This window comes from Oncorhynchus kisutch, unplaced genomic scaffold (genome assembly GCF_002021735.2).
Source record: "Oncorhynchus kisutch isolate 150728-3 unplaced genomic scaffold, Okis_V2 scaffold2347, whole genome shotgun sequence".
Lineage (NCBI taxonomy): Eukaryota > Metazoa > Chordata > Actinopteri > Salmoniformes > Salmonidae > Oncorhynchus > Oncorhynchus kisutch.
In genome coordinates this window covers 5,853-30,076 of record NW_022264292.1, presented here as the reverse complement: position 1 = coordinate 30,076, position 24,224 = coordinate 5,853, and the positions used below count along the sequence as shown (strand labels likewise).

The following is a 24,224-nucleotide window of genomic DNA, read 5'->3' as shown; positions in this document are numbered from 1 at the left end:
GGCCAGAACCGGGGAAACTACGAAACTTGAGCGAACAGGAAGATGGGAAAGCGCGCTGACAAGACAAACTGGCAAAGACAAACAGAGAACACAGGTATAAATGCACAGGTGATAATGGGGGAAGATGGGTGACAGCTGGAGGGGGGTGGAGACAAGCACAAAGACAGGTGAAACCGATCAGGGTGTGACAAGGTGAACATACAGTACCAGTCAAAAGTTTGGACAACTACTCATTCTAGGGTTTTTCTTTATTTTTAGTATTTTCTACATTGTAGAATAATAGTGAAGACATCAAAACAATTAATAAACAATAGTTATTTGTGGTAATCATGTAGTAACCATAAAAGTGTTAAAGAAATCTAAATAGATTTTAGATTCTTCAACGTAGCCACCCTTTGCCTTGATGACAGCTTTGCACACTCTTGGCATTCTCTCAACCAGCTTCACCTGGAATGCTTTTCCAACAGTCTTGAAGGAGTTTCCACATATGCTGAGCACTTATTGACTGCTTTTCCTTCACTCTGCGGTCCAACTCATCCCAACCCATCTCAATTGGGTTCTGGTCGGGTGATTGTGGAGGCCAGGTCATCTGATGCAGCACTCCATCAGTCTCCTTGGTCAAATAGCCCTTACACAGCCTGGAGGTGTGTTGGGTCATTGTCCTGTTGAAAAACAAATGATAGTCCCACTAAGCGCAAACTAGATGGGATGGCATATAGCTGAAGAGAAAGGGAAGGGAAAGGGATTACCTAGTCAGTTGTACAACTGAATGCATTCAACTGAAATGTGTCTTCCACATTTAACCCTACCCCTCTGAATCAGAGAGGTGCGGAGGATTGCCTTAATCGACATCCACATCTTTGGCGCCTGGGGAACTGCCTTGCTCAGGGGAAGAATTACGTATTTTTACCTTGTCAGCACGCGGATTCGATCCAGCAACCTTTCGGTTACTGGCCCAATACAGGAATGCTGTGGTAGCCATGCTGGTTAAGTGAGCCTTGAATTCTCAATAAATCACTGACAGTGTCACCAGCAAGCCCCCCCACACCATCACACCATCACACCTCCTCCTCCATGCTTCATGGTGGGAACCACACGTGCAGAGATCATCCGTTCACCTACTCTGTGTCTCACAAAGACATGGTGGCTGAAACCAAAAATCTCAAATTTGAACTCATCAGACCAAAGGACAGATTTCTACTGGTCTAATGTCCATTGATCGTGTTTCTTGGCCCAAGCAAGTGTCTTCTTCTTATTGGAGTCCTGTAGTAGTGGTTTATAAGCAACAATTGGAACATGAAGGCCTGATTCACACAGTCTCCTCTGAACAGTTAATGTTGAGAAGCGTCTGTTACTTGAACTGTGAAACATTTATTTGGGCTGCAATCTGAGGCTGGTAACTCTAATTAATTTATTCTCTGCAGCAGAGGTAACTCTGGGTCTTCCTTTCTTGTTGCGGTCCTCATGAGAGCCAGTTTCATCACAACACTTGATGGTTTTTGCGACAGAAATGTTCTGCATTGACTGACCTTCATGTCTTAAAGTAATGATGGACTGTCATTTCTCTTTGATTATTTGAGCTGCTCTTGCCACAATATGGACTTGGTCTTTTACCAAATAGGGCTATCTTCTGTATACCACCCCTACCTTGTCACAACACAACTGTTCGGCTCAAACATATTAAGAAGGAAATAAATTCCACAAATGAACTTTTAACAAGGCACACCTGTTAATTCAAATGCATTCCAGGTGACTACCTCATGAAGCTGGTTGAGAGAATGCCAAGAGTGTGCAAAGCTGTCATCAAGGCAAAGGGTGGCTAACACTTCTTTGGTTACTACATGATTCCATATGCGTTAATTCATAGTTTGGATGTCTTCACTATCAATCAATTATTCAAATTGATTTATAAAGCCATTATTTTTACATCAGCCAATGTCACAAAGTACTATACAGAAATCCAGCTTAAACCCCCAAACAGCAATGCAGATATGGAAGCACGGTAGCTAGGAAAAACTCCCTAGAAAGGCAGGAACCTAGGAAGAAACCTAGAGAGGAACCAGGCTCTGAGGGGTGGCCAGTCCTCTTCTGGCTGTGCCGGGTGGAGATTATAACAGAACATGGCCAAGATGTTCAAACGTTCATAGATGACCATCAGGGTCAAATAATAATAATCACAGTGGTTGTAGAGGGTGCAACAGGTCAGCACCTCAGGAGTAAATGTCAGTTGGCTTTTCATAGCGGATCATTCAGCGTTAGAGACAGCAGGTGTGGTAGAGAGAGAGAGACCAATTACTCTACAATGTAGAAAATATAAAAAATAAAGAAAAACGCTTGAATGAGTTGGTGTGTCAAAACTTTTAACTGGTACTGTATATATACAGTTGTTGATGAGGATTAATGCCACTAAACTGGAACTAAATAAGGTCAGATTAGATTTAATGAAAACTATTTCAGGATATTGGGGCAACATGGACTCCACTACAGTATGTGAGGGTCAGTAACATTGGAATCAATTAGATTAATCAAACTTTTGATATTGTCATAACTATTAGGTATGAAATCTCTCATTTATGTTAATATAGTGAAATTAAATTCTTAGAAAAACATGTCATTTAAAAGTAATGTAATGGGAGAGTGGTGCTCCTGGAAGTGGGAGGTGCTAGTGATACACAGAAATAAACAGCTCTCTCATCCAATTCATGTCCTTTCCCAGAGTGGTCCATAATTAACTTTTGCTTGGTTGGCACTTCCAACCAGATATAAGGAGGCTGAGGCCCCAGCATCCATAAGTCAGATACCTTCTTCCTCTGTGGTAAGACCTCTACATCTCCTTAGAGTTGTACATTTGTCTCATCTTTGTACTCAGCAACGGAGGCAGTAGCTAACTGCACTGTTTTAATTGACTTCTGTAAGATTTTACAATATTAAATCAAGTGGCATTAAAAATAATGTTGCTTTTATTATGTGTTTTACTTCAAATCTGTGACTTTCATCTACAGTCAAAAGTGGTGCTCCTGCACTTGAAAGGGTGTTCTAGAATGTAACGGGGTTTTCAGGGGAATTTATTTGAATTCCTGACAGAATGTCTGGATGTGTAGTAAATTAAAGTTACCAGTTGCACCTGTAGTTGAATTTGACATGTAATGATTGAGTTAAATGTTTTCTATACCTTTAGGGGTTCAATGATGAAGCTTTAGACTTGTGTGTTTTCACAACACTCTCATGTGTCACAGGGTCCTCCAAGAAGTACACATTCATCTGTAGGAGGGGAAAAGAAGGTGAGACATGGTTTGAGTCTCCACATAAAAGTGATGAGAATATTTGGTTAGAGATACCGCTCACCTAACTCTGTTGACTGGGGAGGAAGCACCACAGAGTCAATCATGTTTCTTGTTTCATCTCTTTCCTAGTTATCCGTCACCATGAGTACGGACGCAGAGATGCAAGCCTACGGCAAGGCTGCCATATACCTCCGTAAGTCTGAGAAGGAGCGGATGGAGGCACAAGCCACACCCTTTGATTCAAAGAACGCCTGCTATGTGACAGACAAGGTGGAGCTGTACCTTAAGGGTCTGGTCACTGCCAGGGCCGACGGGAAGTGTACTGTAACAGTCACGAAACCTGACGGCAGTAAGGAGGTAAGTCTGATCTGAAAAGTATTCAAGTTCAAGTTTGTGCACTCTAATTCTTGAAAAGTCAACTAAATGCAAAAACAAACTTCCAATGTTTTTGTAAGCAGAATATAAACTTCAAAGACATCAATTTTGTAATGTAATGTAATTTCTCATGATGACTAGTCAAGAATCTCCAGTTATGTGTCAGTGGGTGATAACAAAGTAGTTGGATTAATGTGGATATGCATTTTTTAAATGATTAAACTTGTATTTAATGAGCAAAAAGCATTCAGTCATGTCCACTTTGATCTGTGTGTAATCTAGATTTCTGACTGTTTCAGGAAGGAAAAGAGTTCAAAGATGCAGACATCTATGAGATGAACCCCCCTAAGTACGATAAGATTGAGGACATGGCCATGATGACCTACCTGAATGAAGCCTCTGTGTTGTATAACCTCAAAGAGCGTTATGCAGCATGGATGATCTATGTAAGAAACCTGCACATACAAACACACATACATGAACATAATAAATACACACATACAGTACTACATAAGTGAACGGTAGAAACCAAAACATATCAATACAGTAGACCCACATCAGTTTACCAAAGTACACCCACATTCTCACATAAATCCAGGTAAATGTCAATCTGACTTTGTTAATCTCCTAAATTAATTATGCTTTCATCCAGACCTACTCTGGGCTCTTCTGTGCCACGGTGAACCCCTACAAGTGGCTCCCTGTGTACGATGAAGAGGTTGTCAACGCCTACAGAGGGAAGAAGAGAGTAGAGGCTCCACCCCATATCTTCTCCGTCTCTGACAACGCCTTTCAGTTCATGATGATTGGTACGAAATCTCATGGATGGATGGATGGATGGTTGGATCAATCAAACACATTTATTTATAAAGCCCTTTTTACATAAGCAGATGTCAGAAAGTGCTTATACAGAAACACAGCCTGAAACCCAAGACAACCTAAGAAAAAAGAGAGGAACCATGCTCTGAGGGGTGGCCAGTCCTTTTCTGGCTGGAGATTATAAGAGTATATGGCCATTAAGGCCATACAAGATGTTCAAATGTTCATAGATGACATGCAGGGTCAAATAATTATCACAGTGGCTGTAGAGTGTGCAATAGGTCAGCACCTCAGGAGTAAATGTCAGTTGGCTTTTCATAGCCAAGCATTCAGAGGTCGAGACAGCAGGTGCGGTAGAGAGAGAGGGAGAGTCAAAAAACAGCATGTAGCGCGTCAGATGAACAGATCAGGGTTCCATAGCCGCAGGCAGAACAGTTGAAACTGGAGCAGCAGCACGACCAGGTGGACTGGGGACAGCAAGGAGTCATCAAGCCAGATAGTCCCGAGGCACGGTCCTAGGGCTCAGGTCCTCCTCCTCCTCCTCCTCCGAGAGAGAGAGAGAGAGAGAGAGAATGCTTAAGTTCATACAGGAACCCAGCTAAGACAGGAGAATTTCACCGGACTTAAAGGTCGAGACCGAGTCGTCGTCTCTCACATGGATAGACAATCCATAAAAATTGAGCTCTATGGATGTCCATAAGTGTATATAGATCTCAAAGTCCATAAGTACTAATGGATGGATGGATGGACGGATGGATAGTTGGGTGTAAAATCAAATCAAATCCAATTCAAATATGCTTCAGAGTTTTCTCATCTAGATTAGAACAATTTGCTAGAAAATGTTCCAAAATTAAATTCATGCGCATGCAATAATGTACCCATAATGTTGCTTGAGTATGATAAGCAATATGTTTTTTGGTTCCAGATAAGGAGAACCAGTCCGTCCTGATTACGTAAGTTGTTTACTAAAATGTCACTTGAGGAAGCATTTCTATTGTGGTGTCACTTGGTGTGATGAAATACATGACATTATGGATGGATTAGAGCATCAGGTTACGTGTAATAACGAGTCGATGAAAGGGAACATTTGTTAATGATTTACTTATGTTAGAAAACAGGTATTTTTCAATGCTATTTCTTAGTGAAAGCCAATCTGACACTCAAACATGTAACTAAAATCTCCTCTTTCTCTGTCATATAAACCAGTGGAGAATCCGGTGCAGGAAAGACTGTCAACACCAAGCGTGTCATCCAGTACTTTGCCACCATTGCAGTGTCTGGTGGCAAGAAGGAAGCAGACCCCAGCAAAATGCAGGTAAGTTGTTCTTATGTTTGCCTTTTAATCACATTTCAGTTTGGTTTTCTGAGCAAACTTTTTTTCCAGCTGTGAATCATGTTTCAAGACATTTGTTCAAGTCATAGAGAAAAACAAACTTGACCACTTTTCCCGTTTCTGAGAAACTTGTGTTTGTCTCAATCAGGGGTCTCTTGAGGATCAGATCATTGCAGCCAACCCTCTGCTGGAGTCTTACGGTAATGCCAAGACAGTGAGGAATGACAACTCGTCTCGCTTTGTAAGTATGAAGGACATACTGTGGAAGTTACCTCATATTGGAAACATGTATTTCAGTAGTTCCCTATTGTTAAATCAATAGATGTCCAACAAACTGTCAATTTAAAGGGTCTATCAAAGTAAAATGTTGATTTATTTGTTGACCTATTTCAACCCCCCATGCTCTACTACAGGGTAAATTCATCAGGATTCACTTCCAAGCTGGTAAACTGGCTAAAGCTGACATTGAAACCTGTGAGTTGGTTTTGATTGTTTCTCAATGTTTTCCTAAATTCACACAGATTATTTTTAGGAGATCATATCATCAGATTTGATTTCATCTTATGTTTTTTTCTCTCCCATTCTCTCTCTCTCTCTCTCTCTCACTTGCACTCTCTCTTCCTCTCCCTCAGACCTGCTGGAGAAGTCCAGAGTGTCCTTCCAGCTGCCCGATGAGAGAGGCTACCACATCTTCTTCCAGATGATGACAGGCCACAAACCTGAGCTAGTTGGTACGACAAAGTAGAGTTTTAGGGGAAATTATTCCCACCCCCATCTGTGGAACTTGTTAAAAATATTCATAGTCCACACTAATAATACTATTACAATGAGTACATCCAAGGTAACAAGGCATCTAGACATGTGACAGGTCTTTGGGAAATATCTATCAAGTAATACACTGTGATGCACTAGTCCACAAGTCTCAGTCTCCTCTTTTGATGCTATTCATTATATACTACATGTATCATTGAGTCCATCTATTGAGTAATGGAGGGAGAGATACTGTAAAGGTGGGACAGCAGAATTCTAAGAGATTTAACTGACAAGCTGTTCTCTGTTGTCCACAGAATTGGCGCTCCTCACCACCAACCCCTACGACTTCCCCATGTGTAGCCAGGGACAGATCGCTGTGGCCAGCATCAATGACAATGACGAGCTGGATGCCACAGATGTGAGTCAAACAAAGGGTTAACCAAACTCTAGATATAGAATGGATAGGACCACCATATACACTGAATGTACTGTGAAATTCCAACTTGCTAATTTTCATGTATTTTTTGTTTGATTCTAAATGCCTTGTGTTAGTCTAGTGACTCCCCATCCCGAATGCGGGAGCGTAATCATCGCCTGACACTAATTAGCATAACGCAACGGACATAAATATCCCTAGAAAATATTCCTATTCATGAAAATCACAAATTAAATATATTGAGACACAGCTTAGCCTTTTGTTAATCACCCTGTCATCTCAGATTTTCAAAATATGCTTTACAGCCAAAGCAAGACAAGCATTTGTGTAAGTTTATCGATAGCCTAGCATAGCATTTTGTCCAGCTAGCAGCAGGTAACTTGGTCACGGAAATCAGAAAAGCAATCAAATTAAATAGTTTACCTTTGATGAGTTTCGGATGTTTTCACTCAGGAGACTCCCAGTTAGATAGCAAATGTTCCTTTTTTCAAAAATATTATTTTTGTAGGTGAAATAACTCCATTTGTTCTTCACCTTTGGCTGAGAAATCGCCCGGAAATTGCAGTCACGAAAATGGCGAAAAATATTCAAAATTAGCTCCATAATATCAACAGAAACATGGCAAACGCTGTTTATAATCAATCCTCAAGGTGTTTTTCAAATATCTATTTGATAATATATCCATCGGGACAATTAGTTTTTCAGTAGGACCAATTAGTTTTTCAGTAGGACCGATTGGAGTAATGGCTACCTCTGTATTTTACGCGAGAATCTCTCTGGGAGCATCAGGTGACCACTTACGCAATGTAGCCGCTTACAGGTATTCTTCAACATAAATGCGTAAAACTAAGTCACTTTAGACACCTTCGGGAATATGGAGAAAGAGTTATCTGGTTGATAGCATCTTGTCCTGACAAAATATCCCGTTTATTACGGGAACGTTTTCTTTCTCCAGAAATGAAAATACTGCCCCCTAGTCACATTAAGCATGAACGTAAAGGAACTCCTCATTCCTTCACACTTCGCCTTGAGGCACATACATGTAAGACATCCACAAGAGAGCACCACTAAGTGTCCTGTGGAACTGTGTAAAACTCATTTTGTGCTTCCATCTACTAATGTGTTGGTCAAGAGTCAAATCAAATCTATCCATCCCATTCGTTCTGGAGTGAGCAGCACAGAACTGTAGCGTAACTGACCGAACTACCGTTCAGTTCATCACTGTTGTACTTCCTCTTTAATGCCAGGAAGCCATTACAATCCTGGGCTTCACTAATGATGAGAAGCTTGGCATCTACAAGCTGACAGGAGCTGTAGTGCACCATGGAAACTTGAAATTCAAGCAGAAGCAGCGTGAGGAGCAGGCCGAGCCAGACGGCACAGAGGGTGAGTCCCACTCACAGACACTCAGACTCAGACTCATACACAAACAGCTATTTGAGAATAAGCTATTTATATAATGATACAAAACAGTGAAGCTATAAGATCACGGCAATAGTTCACAATCTATATAGTTAGCTCTACGATATGACTCCTATCTCACTCTTGTGGAAATATTCTGTCTCAGAGACAGGCCCCCTTTGTACTTTGCCATTGGCCACAAATACAGTTGCACAAAGATCATTCTGACCCATAACACATGAATCACTGCTACTAGGGCACTTTAGTATATTCATATCATATTTCTACCATTAAATTTGTCCTTGTCTTATACTGTCGCCAGTGGCATGTTAGTGACACATCAGTATCTCAATTTCTAGTCTAAATTACTAAATAACATTTCAAAGTGTGCAGACCCCCACAATCAACCTAATAACCCCAAATAAACCATTTTGGACAATCCTAAATCAGTTACAGGTAACGGTTGACCACCCCTCCTCCCTTCCAGCACTCATTCTTCTGGCGTCTCTTTGTTTTCTTCTTAAGATAGCGTTGCAGTTTATCCTCACGATGGTACACATGGAACTCATGCCTGTCAATGTGGATGGCCCTTGATTATGTCCCGATTTCAATATCCCCAAGCAGACGAAACTCTCACCTGAGAATCACAACTGTTCAAACCATTTCAAATGTCAAAGAGAATTACAACTGTTCGCAAATTGGCTTATGCTCCCCCTATCATATCGGCAACCTCATGGCAGAGTTACAAGGTCAGGGAGTCAGAGAACAGCAGACCAAATCTGGTGAAATGTGTATTGAAGTCAAACAACAACAGCAATACACTACTTACTAGCATTTACCAGCATTTACACATTATACTGAAATCTCACCCAGTGTCTCTAGCCTTTGAGTGATCAGGCCTCACCAGAAAGTCAGAGCAAAGGTCATTCAACACCATTAAGTGAGTGTTCCTTCCCCTTTCAGAAGAACACGAGTTATCAGTTTCCTTCAACTAGGATATCTTTCCGAGTAGGAAAGACCCTCTCAATCACTACTGCTAATACACATGGATCACTCTCAAACAATGTTCTGCTTTTACCCCTATTGTAAGGTTGAGAAACAAAACAAACATGATAACTTTCTCCTCATTGTTTTCATTTTAGTCTAACAATGTTACTCTTAATAAAGAAGTATTCGTTTACATGGAGTGTTCGTCTTTAGTGGAGAATTTACATTACAAGAGTCACGCAGGAGAGTTTTTGGAAACCAAATTCCAAACTCCAGAAATGATTTGAAATTATGAATATGGGAGAAAATCAAAACCTAACTCACAAAAAAAGTTATCCAAACTATTTTGTCAGTGTGACATCAGAAACAAGTGATCTAGTGTCACTGAGTCTGTTGTTGTTGGTTCTCTCTCCAGTGGCTGATAAAATCGCCTACCTGCTGGGCCTGAACTCAGCTGAGATGTTGAAGGCTCTGTGCTACCCCAGAGTGAAGGTCGGCAACGAGTATGTGACCAAGGGACAGACTGTGGCTCAGGTAAGACTGCCAAACACAGCATCTAACATTTTCTGAGCACCGTAATTATTTTGGGGATGAGTGCATTGCTTTTTAAAAATTGCGATGCTGTTTATCCCAAGGTCTTATCACCAGACATTGTCAGGACCTGGTTACGAACTCAGGTCTCCGGTGTGAGAAACAGTCACTTAGTAAACTAAGCCACTAATAGTGGTCAGAACCCAGAAGATGAGGCAGACACAGCAGGACTACAGACGGTGATTTAATAAAGAAAGAAGGAAAAGATGTTCAGGCAAAAATATAAATCCGCAACGTCAAAAGTAATTCCAAGAGAAAAAAAATGTATATCCTCCAAGACACAAGGAAAATCCACAAAGTGGTAAGAACAGCAGGGGGAAAAACCTCAAAAGAATAATAAAGAATAAACAAGAACAAAACCAGAGTACCTCAAGAAAATCCAACTAGCGAAACAAAAGTTCACAGCATGGCTGGGTGTGAAACAAGCACAGAGCAAAGTACTGAGGAACATGAAGGGTTTAAATACATTCAAGGGAAATGAGGCACAGGTGCAACTAATAACTAGAACAAGGGAAAAACAAAAAGGGTCAAAAGAGCACAATGGGGGCATCTAGTGACCAAAACCTGAACAATCCTGGCCAAATCCTGACAGACATGGTCAATAGCTAATGTATTAATTTGAGGTATTATCATTGCAGGTTAATAACTCAGTCAGTGCTCTGGCCAAGTCCATCTATGAGAGGATGTTCTTGTGGATGGTCATCCGTATCAATGAGATGTTGGACACCAAGAATCCAAGGCAGTTCTATATCGGTGTGCTTGACATTGCCGGGTTTGAGATCTTTGATGTGAGTATGAGACCAGAACAAGACAATTAGATGTGATTGAGATGGATTACAAACTTGTATGATGAAATGATCCCTTTTAAAATTCCATCAACAGTATAACAGCATGGAGCAGCTGTGCATCAACTTCACCAATGAGAAACTGCAACAGTTTTTCAACCACACCATGTTCGTCCTGGAGCAAGAGGAGTACAAGAAGGAGGGAATTGTCTGGGCCTTCATTGACTTCGGCATGGACTTGGCTGCCTGCATTGAGCTTATTGAGAAGGTAAGCTGTCTGTGAGGATTGTAATGGACCGCAAAAGCAAAGATCATAGTGAGCCCTGTGTGAGACATGATCACAGTGGTACAACGTATCTGACTGTTGAGAACTCAATATGTTTCCTATTATGTGATCTGTAATCTGCAAATAGAATGTTTACTAAAGGAATGAATGTGATCCTAAATGGAAATATCACTAATTTGATATACATCTATTTTCATGAAGCCATTGGGCATCTTCTCCATCCTTGAAGAGGAGTGCATGTTCCCCAAGTCTTCAGACACTACCTTCAAGGACAAGCTGTACGCCCAGCATCTTGGCAAAACAAAGGCGTTTGAGAAGCCCAAGCCTGCCAAAGGCAAGGCAGAGGCCCACTTCTCCCTGGTGCACTACGCCGGTACTGTGGACTACAACATCACTGGATGGCTGGAGAAGAACAAGGACCCCCTGAACGACTCAGTTTGTCAGTTGTACGGGAAGTCAGGAGTCAAAATTCTGGCTGCCCTGTATCCACCTCCCCCTCCTGAGGGTAAGACTGGCATCACGTCACAATATTTAATTAAGCGTTAGTTACAACTCAGACCCAAATGTTCTTTAAAGTCTTAGAATGTATCACCATTTCTCAACGTTTATTACTAGGTTGATTTACTCATAGACTTGGTTAATTTAATCATGTAGTAGGTCTTATTTAACATAATCTCACTGGCAGCATTTGCTTCTAGATAAGTGTGAAGTTAATCAGATATGATCTGGTTTATAATTAGTGTGCTTGCTGAAGACAAGACCACTCTAGATTTCTTACATAATCTTCTAATTATTATATTCATTCCACCCCCTCTAGGAAATGTACTTTTCTAGTTATCTTTAACTTTTCCCCATTTTAACAGATAAAGCCAAGAAAGGAGGCAAGAAGAAGGGTGGTTCCATGCAGACTGTGTCCTCCCAGTTCAGGGTGAGCTTTTGAAATGTGTATATTCAGTCCTTTAAAAGGTGCATTGATTATCATAAATGATGTCTGAGAAAATGGTTTGTAACCTTCTTACAGGAGAACTTACATAAGCTGATGACCAACTTGAGGAGCACTCATCCTCACTTTGTGCGCTGCCTGATCCCCAACGAGTCAAAGACTCCAGGTACAAGAAATATTGAGTTAAATATGTCATCTTATCAGTACAGTATCAGTAACCTTAACAATCCCAATCTTTAATCTGTTTATTAGTATTAAAAGACACTTGTTTTGTTTTACCAGGTCTGATGGAGAACTTCCTGGTTATCCACCAGCTCAGGTGTAATGGTGTACTGGAGGGGATCAGGATCTGCAGAAAGGGATTCCCCAGCAGAATCATCTATGCTGACTTCAAGCAGAGGTACATACGCACAAGCACACGCACGCACGCACGCACACACGCACACACACACACACACACACACACACACACACACACACACACACACACACACACACACAGAGAGAGAGAGAGAAATAATTGGCACTCTTGATAAAGATGAGCAGAAAAGACTGAATCAAATAACACTGATACTGAGCTATATTGTACGGTCAAACATTTGTGACAATATTAATATTTCTTTCTCAGAGAAAGAGATTTTGTTCAACAATTCATATTTAATTTCAAGATAGGGTTCATCATGATTGGAACCCCTGTTTTCAATACGAGGACACTGAGTATTTTTCTAGAATGTTGTATGAGATTGTAGATCACAATGGGAGGGATGTTGGACCAGATCCTTGATATCCATCGTCTGCACTTATGGACGGCCCTCTTCAATACAAACCACAGGTTTTCAATGGGGTTCAAGTCTGGAGAGTGAGATAGCCATAGTAAAATGTTGATTATGTGGTTGATGAACCATTCCTTGTGGATTTTGATGTGTGCTTGGGGTTATTGTCTTGCTGTAATACCCACCCGGGCCACGTTTCAGCCTCCTGGCTGAGGCAACCAGGTTTTTGGCTAAAATGTCATGGTACTGGGTTAAAGTTCATGATGCCATTGACCTTAACGAGGCCCCCAGGTCAGTTGACGTTAAGTAGCCCCACAACATCAGAGATCCACCACCATATTTTACAGGTTTGGGTTTATTTCCTTCATATACATATTTGTTTTAATCCAAAAAGCTTTTAGACCATACAATATAGCTCAGTATTTGTGTTATTCATGTTAGACAGTCTATTTTGCTCATCTTTATCAAGGGTGCCGATCATTATGAACCTCACTGTATAACCAACCAACCAATTACAACTTGGCATATTTTAAAACTGTCTTCTCATTCAGGTACAAAGTACTGAATGCCAGTGTCATCCCTGAGGGCCAGTTCATGGACAACAAGAAGGCTTCTGAGAAGCTGCTTGGGTCCATTGATGTGAATCACGAGGATTACAAGTTTGGACACACCAAGGTCAGTCAAAACCCCCAGTAAAAGCTGACTGGAGAGATTTTATATGGTCCGGGTTTAAATTATCATTGAAGTTGTGTTTTGACCACTATGTTGTCAACTATGTTTAAAATGTTAAACCCGTACAGTATAACATCTCTCCAGTTGATCTATCCATCCTTTGTTCTTTCTTCTTCAGTTAACTAATGGAAAAGGTGGAAAAACATTGTTCTGTTTATTCATCACAAGTATAGAAGAGAAACTAAAGTCATCATCATGTGCATTGTGTTATAGTGGTATGGCTGCAGTTATCTGTATCTGTGTAGATTATTAATCTACAACTAACAATTTAGAAACAACTTATCCCATGGTTTGTTTATAACAGTTGCAAAGCTTATGTTTAAATCAATCTAGTGGTGTTGTTCCCCTCTTTCCATTCTATCTGTCACCATCTGTGGTTCCATTGACCATGTTAACCTGTGTCTCAGGTGTTCTTCAAAGCCGGTCTGCTGGGTGTCCTGGAGGAGATGAGAGATGAGAAACTGGCCGCTCTGGTCGGCATGGTCCAGGCTCTCAGCCGTGGATTCCTCATGAGGAGAGAATTCAGCAAGATGATGGAGAGGAGGTGAGGAATAGTAGACATCTTGGCAAAGCTTTCTGTCAACCACCTGTTCAACTGTCATTTAAATGTGTGGTATTTACCCATTCATTCTTGAAGTATATAAAATGCTTATTGAGCTTAACATGACTGACCTGTCAGTCCTTGCATCTACACGATGTCTATGAATTTAATAGGGGTTACATTTTCCAAGCCCAATTCCTCAGCTGTAAACAAACAGTGGTGTGGGGTCCATTTTGTTGTTCTTCGAGTCACAGAGTGTAGCTTTAAGCATGTCACTCACCATGCTACTGTATCCTTTCTGTTGAACAGAGAGTCTGTCTTCGCCATCCAGTACAACATCCGCTCATTCATGAATGTCAAAACCTGGCCATGGATGAAGTTGTACTTCAAGATCAAGCCCCTGCTGCAGAGCGCTGAGACTGAGAAGGAGCTGGCCAACATGAAGGAGAACTATGAGAAGATGAAGACAGATCTGGCCAAGGCTCTGTCCACGAAGAAGCAAATGGAGGAGAAGTTGGTGGCCCTGACGCAGGAGAAGAACGACCTGTCACTCCAAGTCGCATCTGTGAGTGAACAACTACCCTCGTATGGGCACATTTAAATACACATGAATACACACACACTGTAAAGTATGTTGCAAACTCACATATTTTTATTGTATATATTTCATGAATGTCTATTAATTTGCTCTGACCTTTTTGACTAAAGTGTATATTTTGATACAGGAAGTTTGGTCGCTGATATTTTCTCCTGTTCTGAAACCAGGAAGGAGAGAGTCTGAACGATGCTGAGGAAAGGTGTGAGGGGCTCATCAAGAGCAAGATCCAGCAGGAGGCCAAACTCAAAGAGACGACCGAGAGGCTGGAGGATGAGGAGGAGATCAATGCTGAGTTGACTGCCAAGAAGAGGAAGCTGGAGGATGAGTGCTCTGAGCTGAAGAAGGACATTGATGACCTGGAGCTCACCCTGGCCAAAGTGGAGAAGGAGAAGCACGCCACTGAAAACAAGGTCTTGGGTCTTACAGTCTAACCAAACAATAATCAACTCAAAACATAGTTTAACAGAAATGGAATTCATGTTGTATTGTGGGTGCAGGAAATATTAAGACACAATAGTAGAATTTCAGTTGTGGGATACTTCCAACATTCATTGTATGTTCTGATCCCCCTCATTTATGACATCCATTCAGTACACTGGCATGGTGAACACTGCCATCTAGTGTTGAATCTATAGTACAGTCATTGTTGATGCAGTTCTAATCTAAATGCCACAAATGCCATATATAACAAACTAAATCTCTCCTTTATGGTGAAGTATAATTATGTTGTCGCCATTTACAGGTTAAAAACCTGACAGAGGAGATGGCGTCTATGGATGAGAGTGTTGCCAAGCTGACCAAGGAGAAGAAAGCCCTCCAAGAGGCCCACCAGCAGACACTGGATGACCTGCAGGCAGAGGAGGACAAAGTCAACACTCTGACCAAGGCCAAGACCAAGCTGGAACAGCAAGTGGACGACGTGAGTGGAGTTTGACATTTTGGCCATGATAGTATGTAAGATGATATTATCTAAAGTTATTTCGATTTTAACAATATATGTGTTTTATCTTCTAGCTTGAGGGTTCTCTGGAGCAAGAGAAGAAGCTCCGTATGGACCTTGAGAGATCCAAGAGAAAGCTGGAGGGAGATCTGAAACTGGCCCAGGAGTCCATAATGGACCTGGAGAATGACAAGCAGCAAGCTGATGAGAAAATCAAGAAGTAAACACAAACAAATGAGAACAGTATTACCTGCTATAATGGTTGTTTTTGGCCAATTCTTGTAATTATGAATTAGCATTTACAAGTGATTCTTAATAGCAAAGTGAATGGTATGATCCTCTGCCTTTACACTATTGAACCAAAACCAACTCTGCAATCAACGTGTTTGTGTCTCTTAGGAAGGAGTTTGAGACCACCCAGCTCCTCAGCAAGGTTGAGGATGAGCAGTCTCTGGGAGCTCAGCTGCAGAAGAAGATCAAGGAACTCCAGGTATAGTACAGGATATAAGCTACAGTACAGAAAAGCACAGACTTGAATCATTTCCTGAAAAACATTATTCTGGAAGCACACATTTTTCCAGGTGGCTTCTGACAGCTGAGTAGGTTGGAAGATGGTGGTTCTGAACATTGTGGTTTTGGCTCCTGCATGGGACACTGTCTACTGAATGTATTAGTGTAACTGGGTTTTTATTAAACACATTTATACAAAATATACATACTATTATTATTTTGTGAGATTCAATTGTTTCAACTGTATTGTAGTGTTCATCCCCCTGCTCCTGCCCCCTGTTCTAGGCCCGTATTGAGGAGCTGGAGGAGGAAATTGAGGCTGAGCGTGCTGCCAGGGCTAAGGTTGAGAAGCAGAGGGCCGATCTCTCCAGGGAACTTGAGGAGATCAGCGAGAGGCTGGAGGAGGCCGGAGGCGCCACTGCTGCTCAGATTGAGATGAACAAGAAGCGTGAGGCTGAGTTCCAGAAGCTGCGTCGTGATCTTGAAGAGTCCACCCTGCAGCATGAGGCCACAGCCGCCGCTCTGCGCAAGAAGCAGGCCGACAGTGTGGCTGAGCTCGGGGAGCAGATCGACAACCTGCAGCGCGTCAAGCAGAAGCTGGAGAAGGAGAAGAGCGAGTACAAGATGGAGATTGATGACCTCTCTAGCAACATGGAGGCCGTCGCCAAGGCAAAGGTGAGTAGTGATGTTTTGATCAAGCAGTGTTGAGGAGGGTCAACTACATCACCATTCAAGTGAACTGAAGTTGACAGGAGTCCCACATATAAAGTAATGATGGAACGTGTTTCACTAACAGGGCAATCTGGAGAAGATGTGCCGTACTCTTGAGGACCAGCTGAGTGAGCTCAAGACTAAGAATGATGAGAATGTTCGCCAGGTCAACGACATCAGCGGACAGAGGGCCAGACTCCTGACAGAAAATGGTACCATCAACAATGAACAACAACCCAATCCTTTCCTTCAGTAGAACAGAATAACGTGTTGGGGGCTATATGCACATAATTTAGACTGTACTATTCACCACCTAACATTGCCCTATGATACCTCAAAATGCATTTTCAATCTTAGAAAACAGGGACCCTATTAACAAGATGTTCCTCTGTCCCTGCAGGTGAGTTTGGCCGCCAGCTGGAGGAGAAGGAAGCCCTGGTGTCTCAGCTGACCAGAGGAAAACAGGCCTTCACCCAGCAGGTGGAGGAGCTGAAGAGGGCGATTGAGGAGGAGGTCAAGGTAAGGGACCCAAGATGGAGAGTTTAGAGCCATATCTTTACATAGACAGTGACTACACCACCCTCAGATACTCCTACTGTCTCTCCACCCTCAGAGACTTCTACTGTCATTTGTTTGACTCTCGCTCTAATCTGTCTTTGTCTTTCTCTCTCACAGGCTAAAAACGCACTGGCCCACGGTGTTCAGTCTGCCCGCCATGACTGTGACCTCCTGAGGGAGCAGTTTGAGGAGGAGCAGGAGGCCAAGGCAGAGCTGCAACGCGGCATGTCCAAGGCCAACAGTGAGGTGGCTCAGTGGAGGACTAAGTATGAAACTGATGCTATCCAGCGCACAGAGGAGCTGGAGGAGGCCAAGTGAGTCGCACGCAACAGAAACACTCAGATATGGTGTGGATGGTGAGGGTGGTAGGGGGCTCTGAGAAAATGTTACATCAATATGTATTGTTTGTGAAAGTAAAAAAAGTTACACCATAAAACCACCGTCTGTTGTCCAACAGGAAGAAGCTGGCCCAGCGTCTGCAGGATGCTGAAGAGACCATTGAGGCGACCAACTCCAAGTGCGCCTCCCTGGAGAAGACCAAGCAGAGGCTGCAGGGAGAGGTGGAGGACCTCATGATTGATGTTGAGAGAGCCAACGCATTGGCTGCCAACCTCGACAAGAAGCAGAGGAACTTTGACAAGGTGAAAATGAATAAACCTATATTTTTTATCAATTGTATAATTCTTTCTTATTTCTAATTCAATAACTCTTCATCTATGACTTCTCATGAAAATTCCATGGATTCTCCTAGGTTCTGGCAGAGTGGAAGCAGAAGTATGAGGAGGGCCAGGCTGAGCTGGAAGGAGCTCAGAAGGAGGCTCGCTCTATGAGCACTGAACTCTTCAAGATGAAGAACTCCTACGAGGAGGCCCTGGATCATCTGGAGACTCTGAAGAGAGAGAACAAGAACCTGCAACGTGAGCATTTGACAGCAATTCTATTTGGCTTATGTTTAATTAGTGTTTTAAAAATGGAAGGAACTGCAAACATCAAAACGACTATTACACCATTTCAGAAATGTCATGTACAGTATCATTTGTATATATCGTTTTACTTGTAATCGCTATTTATTTTAACAACAGTAGGAAGTTGAGCGCAATTACATTTATAAGACCATATGAAGTGTTGTTAATTAATTCATGGTTATTATGATTCAATATCGACTTCAGTACATTGGTGATATCCGCTAAAAATCCCATGAGTCTAAACTGCTCCTGTGTGTGTGTGCAGAGGAGATCTCTGACCTTACTGAGCAGATTGGAGAGACTGGCAAGAGCATCCATGAGCTGGAGAAGGCCAAGAAGACCGTGGAGACAGAGAAGTCTGAGATCCAGACCGCTCTGGAGGAGGCTGAGGTACAAACTACAGCTGTTTGATGGGGAAAGTACTGTTACACTAGCCAACACCAGCTACAGGATAATGATCCCTGTATTGTAGTCATATACATTTAATTCCTACATCCAAATGTATTGAACACAATTGGCCTGACTGCCTCTTGTTTGTCCAGGGAACACTGGAGCACGAGGAATCCAAGATTCTGCGTGTGCAGCTGGAGTTGAACCAGATCAAGGGTGAGGTGGACAGGAAGATCGCTGAGAAGGACGAGGAGATGGAGCAGATCAAGAGGAACAGCCAGAGGGTGGTTGACTCCATGCAGAGCACCCTGGACTCTGAGGTTAGGAGCAGGAATGATGCCCTAAGGGTGAAGAAGAAGATGGAGGGAGACCTGAACGAGATGGAGATCCAGCTGAGCCACTCCAACAGGATGGCCGCTGAGGCCCAGAAACAGCTTAGGAACGTCCAGGGACAGCTCAAGGTAAAGGGAGATCAAGCTCCAAAATCTGAACATGGAGAGGGATTTGTTTGTGAATCTGTAGAAAAGAATAGAACAGAGGAATTGAATAGAGTGAACTATGTGCTGTAGACAGGTTGCGATATTGGGGAAATTCTTCCCAGTGAACATTTCTATCACCCATCCTACCACCTCTACTTCCACAAGTTCTAATGAACGTATGTCATTGTGAACCCCAGGATGCCCAAGTGCACCTTGATGACGCCGTCCGTGTCGCAGAAGACATGAAGGAGCAGGCAGCCATGGTGGAGCGCAGAAACGGTCTGATGGTGGCTGAAATCGAGGAGCTGAGAGTTGCTCTGGAGCAGACAGAGAGAGGCCGCAAAGTGGCTGAGACTGAGCTGGTTGACGCCAGCGAGCGTGTTGGACTGCTGCACTCCCAGGTATGGGTCAAAAGCCGTTTCTAATGAAACTCAACCAAGCATACCGTTTAAACGCACCTTGAATTGGACAATGCTTGCTTTGAGAGTTGAATCATTTCAGCTTTGCAAGTTCTCTTGAGAGTAAAACAAATCATCTTGTTTCCTCCTTCAGAACACCAGCCTTCTGAACACCAAGAAGAAGCTGGAGACTGACCTGGTGCAGGTGCAGGGAGAGGTGGACGATATCGTCCAGGAGGCCAGGAATGCAGAGGAGAAGGCCAAGAAGGCAATCACTGACGTGAGTCCTTGAATTACATCAACTTCATTTTTCCCTAATGGCCAATGGTAGCTGGGCTGGTTAAGAACAAAAAAGATCTGCGAGGGACATTATGATTGGTGCATAAATTAAACAAACTACTATTCCAGGCGGCCATGATGGCTGAGGAGCTGAAGAAGGAGCAGGACACCAGTTCTCACCTGGAGAGGATGAAGAAGAACCTGGAGATCACAGTCAAGGACCTGCAGCACCGCCTGGATGAGGCTGAGAATCTGGCCATGAAGGGAGGCAAGAAGCAGCTCCAGAAACTGGAGTCCAGGGTGAGATACCAGCAGGGTGGATTAGGGTGGATTGAAAGACTGATTGCTGGAAATGTATCTGATAATGTAAATACACAGGAGAATTATGTAATGACTTTCTCTCATTAACCCTCCTAGATCAGGAGTTCCCAAATGTCTTTGCATCAGGGACCCCTTCATAATATCAGAACCCAACTCTTACTTTAGAGGGAGATATAAACATTATCCACACAGTTTTACTATGACTTCAGCAGTGCATGGTCGGACTAATCAGGTCTTGGCTGCTGGGAAAGAACATAAAAACATTACTCTCTAGAAAATTGTGCTTTTCCACTCACTTACCTTAAAAATATATTTATGTCGGTGCTTCTGTCTTGCTGTGGACTCACTTGGCAAACTTCGCAATCCCCCATAACAGAAGCAAACTCATAACATTAAAAGAGGCGTGTGGCGGCCTCTATTGGCCATACTGGTACTGCAACATGCACTGCTAAATGCACGACAAAATCGGTCAAATCAAACAAGAGTCCTATATATTATAACTACAAGAATAATTTAGTTAAAAAATATATATATAATTGTTGGAATAGTGGACCTACCAATATCCCTGTTAGTCTCCCATGCCCATGTTGTACATCTAGGGGTTAAGAACATAAATAGTGGATTAATAATATTACATTGTATTGTATTCTAATCTTTATTAATAATATTACATTGTATTGTATTCTAATCTTGTTAATAATATTACATTGTATTGTATTGGACCTTCTAATCTTGTTCCACAGATCCTCGGTAGTTTCATCTGTTGTTGCTAGCAATATTCATGAACAAATTTAAGTGTAAATTCCACTTTGGGAACCACTTGGAAAAATACATAGTGAAAGACAACAATTGTGCCTCCTTGACATCCTCCTGTTTTACAAAGATTTGTTTCACCACCTCAAACAAATGCCTAAATGTATTTCTTCCACAAAGGTGCGTGAGCTCGAGACTGAGGTGGAGGCTGAGCAGAGAAGAGGTGCAGACGCAGTCAAGGGAGTCCGGAAGTATGAGCGCAGAGTCAAGGAGCTCACTTACCAGGTAAGAGAAAGTGCATTCTTTACACTCTTGGCACTTACAATGACAGGTTTGTGTATAAAACTCTTGGGGCATTGATTATTTGATCTTCTCTCACAGACTGAGGAGGATAAGAAGAACGTTGGCAGACTTCAGGACCTGGTAGATAAGCTGCAGATGAAAGTGAAGGCCTACAAGAGGCATGCTGAGGAAGCGGTGAGTCACTGACAAAACTTCATGTCCATACAACTTAGTTTGACGTGTTGCTACAGCAACAACACATCAGTCAACAATGACAATTGACACTGCAAGTAAATGCTGATGAAATGATGCACATTTCTAAATGCCTCCTATTCGTTACCAACTTATAGGAGAGGGGTTGAATATTAATTAGCTGCACCAGGGGCTGGTCTAGTGATCGTGCTGGAGGCAGTGGTTTGATCCCCTGTTCTGCCACTCACTTCCTCTGCTGTATCCTCTAGCTCCCTGTATACATTGTTATCCTAAAAACAGAACATTAATTTGCTACCTGAAGCTTCAAACTTTAAATGCTGATGTTCTGCTCTCCCTCCCTTTCCTCACCCAGGAGGAAGCAGCAAACCAGCACATGTCTAAGTTCAGGAAGGTTCAGCATGAGCTGGAGGAGGCTGAGGAGCGTGCTGACATCGCTGAGACTCAGGTCAACAAGCTCAGAGCCAAGACCCGTGACTCTGGAAAGGTACAGAACTGCTACTAAACCTGTACCTGACTCATGTTCAGATATGAACACATCAACACCACCTATGATTCAGTCTTCTCAGAGGTCAATACAGACCTTTTACACTCAACTGTATTGAAGATCCCTAAGAAGAACATTTCAGGAAGGGCTAAACAATCTTAATGAGAGTTATTCAGTTAGTACTTCAACATCAAATATCCAAGCTGAATACTGAGCACTAAAGACTTGATCCATTATATTCTATCCATATATTTATCATGTTCATTATTATTACTGATCCATTATATTCTATCCATATATTTATCATGTTCATTATTGTTACTGATCCATTATATTCTATCCATATATTTATCATGTTCATTATTATTACTGATCCATTATATTCTATCCATATATTTATCACGTTCATTATTATTACTGATCCATTATATTCTATCCATATATTTATCACGTTCATTATTATTACTGATCCATTATATTCTATCCATATATTTATCATGTTCATTATTATTACTGATCCATTATATTCTATCCATATATTTATCATGTTCATTATTATTACTGATCCATTATATTCTATCCATATATTTATCATGTTCATTATTATTACTGATCCATTATATTCTATCCATATATTTATCATGTTCATTATTATTACTGATCCATTATATTCTATCCATATATTTATCATGTTCATTATTATTACTGATCCATTATATTCTATCCATATATTTATCATGTTCATTATTATTACTGATCCATTATATTCTATCCATATATTTATCATGTTCATTATTATTACTGATCCATTATATTCTATCCATATATTTATCATGTTCATTATTATTACTGATCCATTATATTCTATCCATATATTTATCATGTTCATTATTATTACTGATCCATTATATTCTATCCATATATTTATCATGTTCATTATTATTACTGATCCATTATATTCTATCCATATATTTATCATGTTCATTATTATTACTGATCCATTATATTCTATCCATATATTTATCATGTTCATTATTATTACTGATCAATTATATTATTTATTTCTTCTTACAGGGAAAAGAAGTTGCTGAATAAACAAGACCAAAGTATTGAAGATCAAAGTCTTACCATTTTCCTGTGATGCATAAAATATGATTTTCATGGTGAAATGTTGAGCATTGATTAAAAACATGTGGATCTACATACACTTCCTTTGTGACTGTGGACTTATTACTCAGCAAACAGCTTTTTAAACCATAATAATATTGTACTTTAAATAATGGAGCAATCTGGGATTTGAACAACAATAGTGGTCACCCCGAAAAAGCAGTCAGTTTTTTGGGTAAACAGATGAGGGATGAGCCTGGAGAAATGTCACCACTTTCAAATTCTCAGACTGAGCTTCGTCACACTTATAGATTTCAATGTAGTTCAGCCAGCCTCTGCAGTTAAGCTGCTTCTTTCTACAAGGTTGCTGGTAGATTGCCGTTGGAAATAATGACTCTAGTGTGTAAAAATCTGACACTGGCTAAATATGCAATTATTAAAATATTAATCAAGCCTTACCACCAGGAGTTGATTTTGCACTTGTATTTATTATGGATGCCCATTAGTTCCTGTCAAGGCAGCAGCTACTCTTCCTGGGGTTTATTATGGATGCCCATTAGTTCCTGTCAAGGCAGCAGCTACTCTTCCTGGGGTTAATTATGGATGCCCATTAGTTCCTGTCAAGGCAGTAGCTACTCTTCCTGGGGTTAATTATGGATGCCCATTAGTTCCTGTCAAGGCAGTAGCTACTCTTCCTGGGGTTTATTATGGATGTCCATTAGTTCCTGCCAAGGCAGCAGCTACTCTTCCTGGGGTTAATTATGGATGCCCATTAGTTCCTGCCAAGGCAGCAGCTACTCTTCCTGGGGTTTATTATGGATGCCCATTAGTTCCTGCCAAGGCAGCAGCTACTCTTCCTGGGGTTTATTATGGATGCCCATTAGTTCCTGCCAAGGCAGCAGCTACTCTTCCTGGGGTTTATTATGGATGCCCATTAGTTCCTGCCAAGGCAGCAGCTACTCTTCCTGGGGTTTATTATGGATGCCCATTAGTTCCTGCCAAGGCAGCAGCTACTCTTCCTGGGGTTTATTATGGATGCCCATTAGTTCCTGTCAAGGCAGCAGCTACTCTTCCTGGGGTTTATTATGGATGCCCATTAGTTCCTGCCAAGGCAGCAGCTACTCTTCCTGGGGTTTATTATGGATGCCCATTAGTTCCTGCCAAGGCAGCAGCTACTCTTCCTGGGGTTTATTATGG

The 24,224-nt window shown here is 41.7% G+C and overlaps 1 protein-coding gene across 1 annotated transcript; it reads left to right on the top strand.

Moving 5' to 3' along the window:
• The first annotated feature begins 2,759 nt into the window (after nucleotides 1-2,759).
• LOC109877257 (myosin heavy chain, fast skeletal muscle-like) lies at nucleotides 2,760-23,127 on the top strand. Its single transcript, XM_031819627.1, has 41 exons — nucleotides 2,760-2,815; nucleotides 3,237-3,281; nucleotides 3,414-3,641; nucleotides 3,959-4,105; nucleotides 4,312-4,468; nucleotides 5,404-5,431; nucleotides 5,685-5,793; nucleotides 5,960-6,052; nucleotides 6,225-6,285; nucleotides 6,444-6,542; nucleotides 6,879-6,982; nucleotides 8,248-8,386; nucleotides 9,804-9,922; nucleotides 10,618-10,767; nucleotides 10,862-11,032; nucleotides 11,252-11,555; nucleotides 11,914-11,978; nucleotides 12,072-12,159; nucleotides 12,276-12,393; nucleotides 13,318-13,441; nucleotides 13,906-14,042; nucleotides 14,349-14,604; nucleotides 14,805-15,047; nucleotides 15,380-15,556; nucleotides 15,652-15,797; nucleotides 15,977-16,067; nucleotides 16,373-16,762; nucleotides 16,884-17,010; nucleotides 17,199-17,317; nucleotides 17,474-17,670; nucleotides 17,814-17,997; nucleotides 18,108-18,273; nucleotides 18,587-18,711; nucleotides 18,864-19,172; nucleotides 19,388-19,591; nucleotides 19,743-19,868; nucleotides 19,997-20,167; nucleotides 21,122-21,226; nucleotides 21,323-21,418; nucleotides 21,789-21,920; nucleotides 22,995-23,127. The coding sequence occupies exons 3-41, from the start codon at nucleotides 3,426-3,428 to the stop codon at nucleotides 23,013-23,015; spliced, it is 5,814 nt and encodes a 1,937-aa protein (XP_031675487.1). The 5' UTR covers nucleotides 2,760-2,815; nucleotides 3,237-3,281; nucleotides 3,414-3,425; the 3' UTR covers nucleotides 23,016-23,127.
• Nucleotides 23,128-24,224: the final 1,097 nt, after the last annotated feature.